Source organism: Ictalurus furcatus, chromosome 10 (assembly GCF_023375685.1).
Source record: "Ictalurus furcatus strain D&B chromosome 10, Billie_1.0, whole genome shotgun sequence".
Taxonomy (NCBI): Eukaryota; Metazoa; Chordata; class Actinopteri; order Siluriformes; family Ictaluridae; genus Ictalurus; species Ictalurus furcatus.
In genome coordinates this window covers 27,449,811-27,464,345 of record NC_071264.1, presented here as the reverse complement: position 1 = coordinate 27,464,345, position 14,535 = coordinate 27,449,811, and the positions used below count along the sequence as shown (strand labels likewise).

Sequence of the window (14,535 nt, the reverse complement as noted above, 5' to 3'; positions counted from 1 at the left end):
TATGTAAAATCCTGAGCTTTTTTATTGCTTCATGGTAATCTTTAACAGTACTCACAAAGTCTTTAATAAAAAAAAAATCAAAAATCAAAAACTACCATGACACGTGGCAAATTAAGTTAAAGGACAAAACAGCAGCTCTGTTGTGGTGTGAGGGGCATTTATTTATTTCCCAGGTGTGAGTTCATTTGAGTCCATTCATCCACTTATTCTCACTGCAGGTCGATACAAAGTTCTTCTGACATTTCACCTTTATCCTATGATGAAACATTTATATCCTGATGGTCTCTCCCAGGATAACTCACATGCTATACTACGATATGCCGTGGCCTTCACACTCACCTAATCGAACTTAATTGTACACTATGGGAGATTTTGGAGCAACGTATTAGACGGCGCTCTCTACGACCACCATCGAAACACCAACTGATCAGACATCTCTCGGAGCGGCACCAGTCAAAATAAAGAATGCATTCTGTATATTAGATCAAAGGTTCACATATAAAAAAATATTAATACACCTTCTCAAGTGTCCTGAAGTATACTCAAATAATGGCTGTATTCCAATTTTACACCTTCACGTATTTCCTTTCTTACACAAACCCTAAAAATATGTTGCTTCTATATACTTTCATAAGGTCACTATTCCTCACACTTTCATCTTCATATAGCACATCTCAATTTGTCCATACAGACTTTCTAAAACATTTTATATACTCATCCAAGGTTAACAAGGAGGTTCTGGTCTCTTAAGGTCTTTCCAAGCGTTAACTTGATCCTGTAGGCTATGTGTTGTTGTAGCAATGAGTTTTGAGTAGCGACAGCGGTTGTAAGGAACAGGGAAGACATTGAAGAGGCTCTGGTCAGCTTGAACGGTGTAAGGTATTCCCACATACCGCATGCACATTCCTAAAAATACGTCTTCAATGTAGACGGCTTTGACATGTTTCGACCCTTCAATGAGCTTGTCCGGAAGGTCCAAGGAGAACACGTAACCCAAGCCCAGAGCGTAAGGTGGATAAAAGTCTTCAGGAAACACATCTTTTGGCAGATACCATTTGGATCTAGGGTCTCTGAGAACGATAGCTCCACTGGCCACAAGTCCCGTCATATAGTTCTCCCTGGGCGCCTGGAGAAGCATATTCACTAAAGCGTTCACATTTAGGAACATATCGGCGTCGATCTTCATGGCATAGGCAGCATTTTGGCAGTAGGCTGTCAGCCATTCCATAAGCACGATAGTTTTGATGGTGAGATTTTTATAGCTGTCCAGGAAATCACTCTGAATGATGTCATGGTGTTCCTCGCTCTCCTGCAAGATCTTCTGCTGGAGCTCCTCTCTACCTTCATGTCCAGGCTGACCAAGCAGAAAGAAAAGGCTCACATTTTTATCCATAACCATCTTCTCAGACCCCCAGGTGGTGCGGATGGCATCCCGAGCTGCCCGGTTGTTCGGTGCCACAGGTACCATCAAGACCAAGAAGGGCTTGACATTCTGACACCTCTCTGATTCATTTAGAATGTAATGATATTTACAGGGATATGCCACGAGGTATGAAGTTTCAGGTGTACACTGTTCACCTGGTAATGCAGAAGGCGAGACCATTGTTGTCCATTGTTGAGCAGATGTATTGGTGGTAACATTTGAAACTGCTTTTGCAGTGTTGTATTTACTGTTGTATATCTTCTGAACTGTCTCAGACCAAACTTTAGACACTTTAGGTATGTTCATGTTGTAGAAGAGTAATACAGCTGAGACAACAAGTATAAGGAAGCCAGCTCGGAGACGAGAACACCGACATTCGGATGTTACTTCCAGGAGATCTGGGCTGAAAATTGAAATAGTTTACAATGATGGTTTTATTACACTTCATGTTTATTAGTTGGTGACTTTGTTAATCAATTAAACAATTAAAGAGATTTCTTAATCAGTGTTTCACTCCATTTCATTAGCAGTACTATTAGCTATATATCAAACACTGCATGCTGTTCTTTTCAACTGTGCATACACAGGTGTGCATACAAATGATCACATCCATCATAATTCAAGCCTAACAGAGTAAGGATAGAGTAAGGATAAATTCTGTACCTTTTTTCTCCACTTTTACTGGTGCCATTCTCCATTTTTCCCTCGTTGCTACAGTGCCGGTTTATTTCCTGTCATCTGGCCCGTTTTGCGCCCTCATGCAAGTGAAAGCTTTTGCGCTACCACAGAAAGAAACGGCCGTAAAACACTGAAAAGTTACCTGCGTCCCTCATTTGGCCACACCCCCGGTCCATGTGTTCCTAGTTTCACAGCTCAGGCATAGGTGGTAGGGAGGATTATAATGAAATCCCTTAATTCCAAAGCAAAGAACTTCCAAAGAAAACTTCTCATGCCTCGCAAAAGGCAGTTCGTCTAAAGCGCTCAGGTGTCAGATGTGGGAGGTGCTGTTTCCAAGGTGTAATTTGTACTCTGTAATTATAGTGATATCTCAAGTAGTTTCCAAAGGGCATAGCCATGGCTTAGCAGAGAAGGAGTCTTCATAATCTCTGAGTCTTCATGAAACTTGAAACCGCTAACTGAAAAAGGTAAACAAAGGATGGAATATCTGAGAGGTGTGACATGTGGCAGCCCACTTACCTGAAACACTGGAAATACATGGTTTTGACTTGCCCACCCTGCGGCTGAACAAGGAAATTTTATTTGCTAAGGTTGCTAACGGTGCTGTATTAACAGATTAGAATGAGAGTTATAAATGATGAGCCTGGGAGAATATAAAAAAATACTCCAACATTTTTTTACTCCAAATGTAAAGGTGTAATGGAAGTACTTTAATAATTCCAAGAACAAAACTGTGTGTGTGTGTGTGTAGTTTATGACAGTACAAAGTACAAAACATACAAGCAGATAGCACAAAGGATCTATGTTCTTCCATGAAACCGATGTCACAGTTTATTGTTTTTAAATATACTTCATTGAGGCTTCATCTCAGATTACTTCATTTTGAAATAATATCTGATAGTGTAGTATGACAAAAACCGCATGAAACTGAAATCTCTCTTCTTTTGTCTTTTATTGATTTTTTGTTTTCCTTTTATTTCTGCTGTTAAATCAATGCATCAAACCTGGAACTCACTGTTCATTAAATAAAACTGGAATGTGGTGGATGAGCATTAAAGTAAAACATAAGCAGAATAAGAGTCCCTTTTATTTGCCAGTACTTATCAAGCGCAGGAATTAACTTACGCATTAAGGCAACTCCTCAAGAGAGTATTGTGCAAAAGCATTACTTACGTAATTAGATAGCTATACAATGCCCAGTGGAAGAATAACATCAAGGGATCATATAATCATAACAGTTACGATAATAATTTGTGACAATAATCTTATCTAGAAGACATCTGTAGATGAATCGTAGTAGATTTAAATTAAAAGGCAGGGTATATTTAGAAATGAATGGGAATCATTTGCAAAATATGTGATTTTTTTTTTTTATCCTCCCTGAAAGCCAGACAGCAATGATGCTTTGTGACAGATGTTGTAGAAAATTAAACCTATACATGCCCAAGGTACAATTCAGGTTAATTCAGTTCAAGAAGATTATGTCTGTGATAAACCAAAAGCAGAATGCATGGTCTAATCCTAAATCGCAGTTGTTGTGTTACTCTTACCAGTCTACCAATATTCAATGACATTGTTGCAGTAGTTCTTTCTGAAACGTGCAGTCAGAATATTTTAGACATATAAGGAGATAAGCATTACATTACATAACATTAAGAAGTCATGATATGCAAATGAGGCCAAGAACAAACAAAAAACAGACATGTTTAAAGCCAAAACTCCTCCCCTGAGGCTCCTGTTTTTGGTGCGCAAATATTCACTCACCAGGAACACCATAACAAGTGCTAGTGCTAACCCCATTCTCACTAGTTTCAGCATTTATGGTCCGAGCAAGTCCGAGCACGCTGTGGGTAATAAAACAGGTTTTTTAGACCTATCCACATTCTCACCCTCATGGAGTTTGTTGGGATATTCACGCATCCAACAGTACGAGTTCCTCTCTGATTCTATCCAGACGTCCTCCGTGGCCAATAAGGCCACTCTTTCATCTTTGCGTATCATTTCATTTTCCTGTCTCAGCTCACGGTAGGAGCGTGAGAACACGTGGAAAATCGATGTAGCTGGGAAGGCCATGATGAGGATGCCGCTCAGGATGCCGCTGAAGGCCACCACCTGGCCAGGGATGGTACGTGGGACCATGTCACCGTAACCCACCGTGGTCATAGAGATGATGGCCCACCAATAGCAGGCAGGGACGCTGCTGAAGCCGTGGCGCTCGCTCTCAGCCAAGTGTATGATAGGCGAGAACAATGTGACAGCCACGCACACAAAAAGTAGAAGAAGACCGAAATCATGCATGCTCCTCTGCACCGTCAGACCGAGAGTCTGCAAACCCAGCGAGTGCCTCGCCAGCCGCATGACGTACAGGATGCGCAGGGCACGCATGAGCCTCAGAATCAGACCCAGCTTATCCAAATACCCTCCACCAACATTTGTATGATCTCTCAGCCTCAGATCTCTCTCATCCACCAGCAGGGAAATGTAGTACGGCAGAATGGCCATGGCATCAATGATGTTGAGTGGCCCACGTGCAAATTCTAGCTTGTTACGGGCCTGCAGGAAGCGTAGCGCGAGCTCGAGGGTAAACCAGACCACGCACACGGTCTCCACGATGAATATCTCTTGACAACTCTGCGAACATTCACCCTGTTTGTGAAGAAGGTTAAGCCTTCATTTAGCACACCTGTATCACTCACAGATACTGCAAAACGTTTCCTAAAAGCATTCAACAACTAGAATAACTTTTACATTCGTGCTTTGGTTAGAGCAGTTTTGATCAGCCTTTCTCTCATCTCTCTGTCAGTCCGACATTTTTTATTATTTAAGTTGAAATGTAATAGTTTTAAATACATGTTATGTATTCACATATTTTAAATGCTTATTGTTGGAACTCCTGCTCTTAGACATCTTACATCGCTGAGGTTACTGTCAGCAGGATTTTTTGTTGCATTCTTTGTACAAGGAAACATGTCAGTTCTCGTCTGGGGAAATCACACACACACACACACATGCACGCACACACATGCACATGCACATGCACACACACGCACACAACAGATGCAGTAGAAAAAGATTAAACCTACAATTGTCTACAAGTAAATGTAGGTTCATGTCATTACATTTGGCAAGAAACCAAATGCTACCTTGCGTAGTGAAAAAAAACAACCCTTGCTTTTTACTCCTTACAAGCAGGGCTGTACGGGGGGCTCTGGGGGCTCGAGCCCCTGCTCTTTTTCTACGTTATTTAAAAGTGCCCCTCTCAACATTAATTAATAAACAATTATATTATGTATTTGGTGAATTCAAATTAACTCGAGAGCATGCACAAAACAGGAGCAAATTAATCGCAAGAAAGTCTGAGAATGTTCTTATTTATTTTATCCGACTCCAGTCTGCAGTCAGATAGTCTCGTTGTCATGATGTAATCGCGATGCGTCTTGCTTCAACAGGCAGACAGGTATGCTGAGACCACTACATATGGAAGTATAATAGTGCCAAATGTCTCCAAGGCAAAATGGTATGTTGAATTACATAAATCGAATGAAAACATATCGCAATAACAATACCTGCATTTTTCTGCCCAGCAATTTGACACAAATTGAAAAACAAAACAAAACACAGCAATAACAGTGCTTGAATTAGTTTCCTCTGCAATTCACTGGGTTTGTATATTTTGACTGAAAATAAAATTCCAGCATTCAAAATTCAATGCACACGTATTCACCTTCCTAAAATACAGTTCCAAAATATTCAATTGTTCAAATACCATCTTCATTCTTCGTCAGGTAATATTTCAACACGTTATTTATGTGTTGAAATTTATGAACCTAGCGGACTGGCATGAAGTTGGCTTAAGGGACCGTCTCTAAAGTTACATACGACATTGGTATACACGTTTCTAACTTCAATAGCATTTGAAGGGAATGACTTGGTCATAAAACCAACTGTAAAGTGTTCATCTAGGTGTCAGCTATAACGCTCACCTTTTAGATTTTTGATATTTAATTAAATAAACTGTCAAATCATATCTAAATATTGCATTGTTTTTATACCGTATGGACATATACACAATATATATATATATATATATATATATATATATATATATATATATATATATATATATATATATATATATATATATATATAGTTTAAAGCTCAATAGCATTTGAAGAGAATGACTTACAGTCACAAAACCGTCACACTGGAAAGTGTTCCTGTATGTGTCAGGTATGATGCACACCTTTTAAAGTTTTTGATAGGTGTGCGTTATAGCTGACACCTAGATGAACACTTTCCAGTTGGTTTTATGACCAAGTCATTCCCTTCAAATGCTATTGAAGTTAGAAACGTGTTTAACAATGTCATATGTAACTTTAGAGACGGTCCCTTAATTTGCGCATATCTGTGAATATCGAACGTCCAACGTCAGCCAACTTTATGCCAGTCCGCAAGGTTCAGTCCGCTCATCTTCTCTTGAGGTTTGTCTGCACAATCCCACCACTACTCACACAACCACCAGAGTTTGTGGCCGGCCCAGAGTAACGTTACAAATGTATCTGCAACCCATTGTACTTCCTGTGAGACCCGGATTTTAAGACCTGAATTTTTGCAGTCCGAATTCATGAGGTTGAAAAATAATGTGTTAAAATATTACCTGACGAATAATGAAGGTGGTATTTTAACAACTGAATATTTTGGAACTGTATTTTAGGAAGGTGAATATGTGTGCTTTGAATTTTGAATGCTGGAATTTTGTTTTCAATCAAAATATACAAACCCAATGAACTGCAGAGGAAACTAATTCAAGTACTGTTATTACTGTGGTTTTTTTTTTTTTCTCTATCCAATTTGTGTCAAATTGCTGGGCAGAAAAATTCAAGTATTGTTATTGCAATATATCTTTATTCAATTTATGCAATTCAACATGCCATTTTGCCTTGAGGACATTTGGCAGTATTATACTTCCATGCACCAACTTGCTCGTCTGCTAACCTTTTCGTAATATTAGCAGCATTTTATATGCTTATCGCCGGTAGTTTTCAAACTGATTGAGAGTGGATTGTAAAGCTGCTTTAAGACAATGTCCATTGTTAAAAGTGCTATACAAATAAAATTGAATTGAATTTAATGTATTGGTAAGTACTAGCTACTCAAGTTTCTTATATTTCCAGACATGCAAGTAACCTTGTTAGATTATATGTATGTTATATAGTCAGTAAAGGCACGATGCCAAACAGACAGAGACAGCAGAAAAACTGAAGATGCCAGTGAGGCGGTGCCGCAGGGGGAGGGGCAAGGGTAATCTGTGTATAGCCGAACAGAACACCGTGTAACACCGACTATCACTCGCTGTAAACATATGATGCCTTTTTTACAACTATCTTTGCAACTATGTGTCTCATATCAGCTCACCTTTTTTCACCCATGTTGATAAGGAAGCTGTCCCTTTTGCTGCCTCCTTCTTCAGTTGTTCTTTAATTTTCTGCTGTCTCTGTCTCTTTGGCATCGTGCCTTTACTGACTATATAACTTACATATAATCTAACAAGGTTACTTGCATGTCTGGAAATATAACGAACTTGAGTAGCTAGTACTTACCAATACATTCCCTCTCAATCAATTTGAAAACTACCGGCGACAAGCATATAAAACGCTGCTAATATTATGAAAAAGTTAGCAGACGAGCTAGTGATTTCAGCATGCAACGAGACTATCAGACTGCAGACTCGAGTCGGACAAATAAATAGGAAAATTCTCAGACTTTCTTGTGATTATTTTGTTCCTGTTTTGTGCACGCTCTCGTGTTAATTTGAATTCAAATGCCTTTTACATAATATAATTGTTTATTAATTAATGTTGAGAGGGGCACTTTTAATAAACCCCAGAACACCCTCTTCTGCACGTCCCTGCTTACAGTACTCCAAAGTTACCAATCCGTGTCTCATTTGCCTCCCATGTTAAAAAATAAAAATTAAAAATAAATTTAAAAAAAAAAACAGCCTTTAAAATTCACCATCAAATCTAAAGAGGTATGTTAAGTTAACTTTATGTTTGGTAGGTCAGCTAATAGGTTTGTAACTTAGCTAGTTAAATTAGCTTGTTAATTAAATTAGCTAGCTAGATACATTTTGTAAATTAGCTTGTTAAATTAGCTAGATGGTTACATGTCCTGTCCAACAACACCCCCCATCCCATTTTTTCCTAATCTCAAATTTTATTTTGTATTGCCTGCCTGTCTCCGAGGATTTCCGAATCGGACAGTCTGCAAATTAATCCATTCTGCAACTTTTAGAAACATAATACATTTTTTTAAAAAGCTAACTTCCGCTATAATAAGCGTGGGGGTCAGACTTGAGTAGCTAGGGCTTGCTGAACCCTTTACCTGTTGCCAAGCTTGACGAGAGCAAAGTGTCTGTTACTGCAAGGTAACAAGCAAAACCTGGTATATATTTTCAGAGAGGTGGGTGGCTACTCTTACACAATGATTTGGAGATGATTCAAATATTCCGTGACCATCCGTGGGGAAAAAAACTCGCGTCCTGTGGTTATGACACAGCATTCAGATGCTCTGGAGCACACTACCGTATAGACAGAAGATTTACCACTGTGTATTTGAGGTAGGATATCGTAGCTATTTCAGCCCATGAAATTGCTGATTGTTTGCTGGTTTCGATGACAATTTTGCTATCGAAATAATTATGTAACCTATAAAACTGTCAAATATGCTCAAGTTTGCAAGCTAGCGCGCACACCAAAATTGTGTGTATGCGCCATTTCTACGTGACCGTAAACGATTTAATGGTAATGCTAGTCAAAATGTTTACACAGAGTTGAGCATACTACAATATTTTAAGAGGAAGAGGACAGAGGAGGATGAACAGCAGGTCACAGGAGTAGAAACGACTGAGGAGGACGAGCTTGTAAGTTGTGTGGATAGCTACCACTTAGTCAGCTAGTTCACGCCACACCGTGTTGGATGTTTTGGATGGGGCGCCATCATGTGAGGATCGCTCCCACTGTTGGTGAGTTGGAGACTCATGTTTTAATTTTCTGTCATTATTCTGGAAAACATTGCCATGGTAGGGCAGTGCTGCTGCATCAAGAACTGCCATAGTAGGTCACACTGTCATTCAGCAAGAAAACTGGACAATAGAATGTTTTTTCTATAGCAAAATAGCCTCCAACTCATACTCATAGCTTCAACCTACCAACAGAAACAGCAATCCTCACAGGATGGCACCCATGTCTGCACTGTACTGTGTACTGTGGCTAGCTACATTATGGTATGTAGTAGTTTTTGTTCTAGTTATATTACACTCCGTCTTTCTGACTGTGCACCCGAGTCTTTATAATCTCCCCTCCCCAGAGTGAGTATTCTCAACCTTCTGTCACTGCATGGCCCTTCAACCCCGACAGAATTTCAGCCCCCCCAATCAAAATCGCTCCTACACCCCTGGCTAGTTAGTTTTTGTAATTTAGCTTGTGAAATTAGCTAGGTAGTTAGGTTTTGTAAATTAGCTTGTTAAATTTGCTACCTAGAGAGGTTTTGTTTTTGTTGCTTATATGCCTTAACATTCATTTCAAAAGAGTTATTAGACGTTAGCTTAACAGCAAGCCAAATTCTAGATTTGTCTGAGTTAACAGAATATTTTCCTTATGACTGACTTCTTAGCGAACTTTTGATTGGTTAAAAACACTTACTTTTTACTCTTGAACACTTGAGTATGTTTAAATGTAGATATGTTTCTCTGCACTTTTTCCACCCTTGCTGCTATTTACTATTGTAATGGCAATACAATTGTACTTGTTACTACTAAACTTGTGACCTATTGATACACCTACTCGGCTCTCTTCCTCTCTGAGATCAGGCATGGTGCTGATGCACAAGCTGACCACGGTCACAGCAATCATAGCCACCGAGACACAGGCAAAGCTCTTTCCCAGCCAGCCAGAGTGCGGGTTATCCACCATGTCCCTGAGGCGGCTGAAGACGCCACGGCACCCTTCCTCCTTCTCTTGTGTTGGTTGTTTCATCAGCCTCTTCTGCCTCCTAGCCTCCTCTTTCCGCTTCTTCTCAGCCACCTCCTCCACGGCGGTGATCATAGCACGTCTGCAGCAGCGCTCCATCCCAGTGGACTCAATACCCCAGTAAGCAAGCTCGTCTGAGAGAAAAACCGCACACGCCTGCCTTAGCAGTCTCAGCTTGCCCGCCGCCAGGAAGTTGAGGATGACGCGGAAGGCAGTGGCACTGCGATCGAAGAAGAACTCATGGCTCACCTCGTCGTAGTCGTCACACAGCCGGGAGATGTCTTCGGGACTGCTGCAGTGACGTAGCTGGCCCAAACGGGAGAGTGGGAAGTCATCCAGCGTGCTCCAGGCAAAAGTGTAACGATCCCCGCCAACATTCACGAGGGCCAGTTTGCTGTGGTCGACATTTGCGATTGCAGAGGGGTCACGTAGTAGCTGGGCTCGCTGAAAGTACACTCCTTTAACGGTCTCAGTCTCAGGGATCTCGGTAAAAAAACGGTCAAGGCTGCTGTCATCTGTGCTGATGGAGAAATTGCTAAAGTCATTCGTATTGCTGAGGATAGGCATGATGGCATCAGGCCATACGAGTGCAGGGGCTGCAGTGGAAGCTGTGTTTATGGTGAATAAAGTTGATAAAGAGGGAATCTGTAATGAAAAGAAACATAATTAAGAGAAATAGAGAGCAGAGAACAATAAACGCATAGTCACAGTGCAATAATATATAATATTTATATATTATATATTAATATATATTATATATTAAGCAATATTCTTCATATTGCATTTTTGCATGCATTAAATACACTCTTTATTAGGAAAACCTGTACACCTCATTCATGCAATCATCCACCAGCCAATCAATTATATATATATTTTTTAAAACATCCTTCCGCACCATGCTGTGTAAACTCTAGAAACTGTTGTGCATGAAAATCCCAGGAGATCAGCAGTTTTAGAAACATTCTTAAACCAGTCCATCTGGCACCAAAAACCATGCTACTGTCAAAGTCTCTAAGATCACATTGTATCCCCATTCTAATATCAGATGTGCACATCAACTGAAGTGCTTAACCTGTACTGTATATGCATGATTTAATGCATCGTGCTGTTCCCAAATGATTGGATAACTGGCTGATTGGATAACTGCGTGAATGAGCAGGTGTACATCTGTTCCTAATAAACAGTGTATTTAATGTATGCAAAACACAATATGAAACTGAAGGGTCTTTGGGACTAAGAGCAATATTCTATTACAGCCCCATCTATTGGGTTGGGCAAGTGTTATTGTCTCTGCTTTTTTAGTGTGGACAAAAAAACTTTTTGATATGAAACCATTCCCAAACGGATCCATAAAACTGTTGGCAAGGCACCAGAGAGAGAGAGAGAGAGAGAGAGAGAGAGAGAGAGAGAGAGAGTGTTCAGTAACTACCAGGAGTAATCTTTGGGGATAGTTTTTTCCATCACCACAGCAAAACAGGCGGAACTGTTTACACAACTGGAAGCTATATATGGAAAAAAATTAATCAGTTTAATCTCATATTTGTTTCTTTCCCCCAAATTTGTTTATTCAAATATCTCCACCACCACACAGCCCGTCCAACCTCCCACCTCTCTCCAAAACCCCTCTAAATACAACCGCTCTCTTTGGCACTTACCTGATGTACTTATATGGTGCGCTTTCCTCCCAAAAAACGTCACTCCTCAGCACGAGCGCACCATCACTCACTTCCAACATCGAATAACGAAGAAGAGATTTTAGACTTCCATCACTCATAACAGTTCACATTCTTGTTATAAATACTCTCTTGGCTGGCTGGAGACACAGTTCCTGTCCCGTCAAACGCGTTAATAAGTGGAGCCGCGCGCGCTGCTGTGCAGCATCTCCGAGCTGCTGCAGTTAAACGCCGGTGTGTTCATGCGCCACAGCGCGTGCTGACTCCTGGTGTTTCTGTTCACGATGCAAGAAGTAATCCGCCAATCCCATCAACATCAGCAGGAAGGCCTTGGTAAACCCGGGGAGAAAAAAAAAATAATGATAAAATATATATATATATATATATATATATATATATATATATATATATATATATATATATATATATATATATACACACACTCTCTTCAAGCCACGGAATAAGACCGATGATGTGTTTTATCAGTCCTGCGCGCGCGTGTGTGTGTGTGTGCTCAAATGTCTTTGTGTGATAAAATGTTTTAAAAGTGCTTAAAATCAGTTTTCAATGAGGCAACTTAATATTTTGTTTCCTAATTGTATTGTTTTACAATTTTTTTTTTTATTAAAACGATATACTTTGTTTGATATTATATCTTATATTATAGGCCTACACACACACACACACACACACACACACACACACTATATATATATATATATATATATATATATATATATATATATATATATATATATATATATATATATATATATATATATAGTGTGCGTGTGTGTGTATAGTATACTGTATACTCTATGCATAGTGATAAAGTAAATGCAAACCCAACATAGATTGGGAGTAACTACAAGCCACTAGAAAAGCTTCAGTTTACCTTGGTAGGGATTCTACATGTCTATAGATTGCTACTGGAGCAATGAATGCTATTCTTTATAATCTCTCATATAGGTGTTCACAGCGTTAAGATCTGGTGACCGAAAGGTCATAGCATATTATTTTCATAATTTTCATGCTCATCCAACCATCCACTGAGCTCTCATGCAACCATCAAAACCACACAAACCAAGATAGAAATGTTTCCTCATAGGGTGAAGGCTACAAATCAGAAGAACTTTGTATTTAATTCCTTCTAATGGGACCCAAGCGACAAAAGCAATATCTTCTAACAACCTTTTTTTCTCCCTTTAAATTACATTCACATGAAAAATTAAGTCCACCACATTAAATCAATGAATGCAAGCTGTCCAGTCCCTGAGGCAGTAATGCAACCCCAAACCATAACATTTCCACCACCGTGCTTCACAGTTGGTTGGTGCTTCTCCTGAAAAGCTGTCTTTGGTCTGCGCCAAACATGTCTGCTGTTACTGTGGTCAAACAACTCTATCTTTGATTCATCTGTCCAGAGCACATTATTCCAAAAGGCCTTGTCTTTGCCTATGTGCTCATTGGTAAACTGTAGTCTTGCAAAGGCTTTTTCTTGGCACGCCTCCCACACAGGTCAAATTTGTGAAATCTCTTTCTGATTGTAGAAGCACGCACTATGACACTAACAATTGCAAGACCTACTAACAGATCCTGTGATGAAATTTTAGGGTTCTTGGAGACTTCTTTTTTTTCTGTATCTTTTTTTTACAATGTATTTTTATTATTAGAATAAAGTTTGTGTGTACAACAACATAAATACAGGACAAACAAAATAATAATCCAAAAACAAAAAAAAAACGGTATTGCATGTGATTATGTGACATGTAGGTGTGAGGTTGTGTTGTGTGTGTACATCTCTATTCAGTATGTATGTAAATATATATGTAAGGCCAGCTGTAGAATAAAGGGAGGGGAGAAAAAAGAAAAAAAAATATATATATATATATTTTTTATATACATAAAAAATGTATATATAATATAATAAACTACGGGGGGAAAAAAATAAGATAAAATAAAAAAAAGAAAAAGTAAAAGAATGAATAAATAAATAAACAGAGGGAGGAGGCATACCGGGGAGATACGGGGACGGGCCACCATTCGGGGGGAATCGGAGTAGGACATTAGTGCAGGACAGTAGGGCACTGCAGCCAGGACCCAGCATTCTGATGCATCTTCATGACTGAGACCAGCATGCATGTGGCCTACATGTCACCCTCCAACTCCACCGGGGAGGGCCAACCAACTGGACAATCTCTTTAGAAAAAAACCCTCTCCAAACCCCGCGGGGGGAGCCAGCCCACTAAGGAGTCGGTGCTGTCAATATCCTGTTGTCCAAATCAGTAGAACTGACCCACCACACCGTCCCCTCCAGAGTTCTTCGAGACTTCTTTTTGTATCAGACGGTCTGCTCTTGGGATGAATTTGCCGGGACGGCATGATGACACCACACACCTCAATAATAAAAGGGAACACCAGACACTAGATGTGAGAGGGGTATAAATAAAACAGGTTCCACCTGCACTCACTAAGCAGGTTCTGATCACTGACACCTAATCGTGAACACCTAATTCTAATTTTATGGATTTGAAGGTGCGATAAATGTAAGGGTGTACTTACTTTTTCCATGTGAGCGATCTGTTTTTTGCTCATTTAAATTCTGAAAATTACTACAAAATGTCTATTTTATGTGTCATTTGAGAGAGTGTATCAGATTTATTAATAGGCACTGTTTCAAAGAGGATCAAATGTTTGCTTGTCCAAATATGTCAAAAAAAAGCCAAGAGTT

At 39.7% G+C, this 14,535-nt stretch overlaps 2 protein-coding genes across 2 annotated transcripts; both read right to left on the bottom strand.

Annotated features, from left to right (window-relative positions):
• LOC128614043 (beta-1,3-galactosyltransferase 1) lies at window positions 1–2,265 on the bottom strand. The gene is made up of 2 exons (XM_053635301.1): window positions 2,087–2,265; window positions 1–1,826 (listed from the first exon to the last, which is right to left on the bottom strand). The coding sequence occupies exons 1-2, from the start codon at window positions 2,119–2,121 to the stop codon at window positions 725–727; spliced, it is 1,137 nt and encodes a 378-aa protein (XP_053491276.1). The 5' UTR covers window positions 2,122–2,265; the 3' UTR covers window positions 1–724.
• Window positions 2,266–3,919: 1,654 nt separating this feature from the next.
• Window positions 3,920–10,708, bottom strand: kcng4b (potassium voltage-gated channel, subfamily G, member 4b). Its single transcript, XM_053633990.1, has 2 exons — window positions 9,946–10,708; window positions 3,920–4,747 (listed from the first exon to the last, which is right to left on the bottom strand). Exons 1-2 carry the CDS (start codon window positions 10,696–10,698, stop codon window positions 3,920–3,922), a joined length of 1,581 nt encoding a protein of 526 aa, XP_053489965.1. The 5' UTR covers window positions 10,699–10,708.
• Window positions 10,709–14,535: the final 3,827 nt, after the last annotated feature.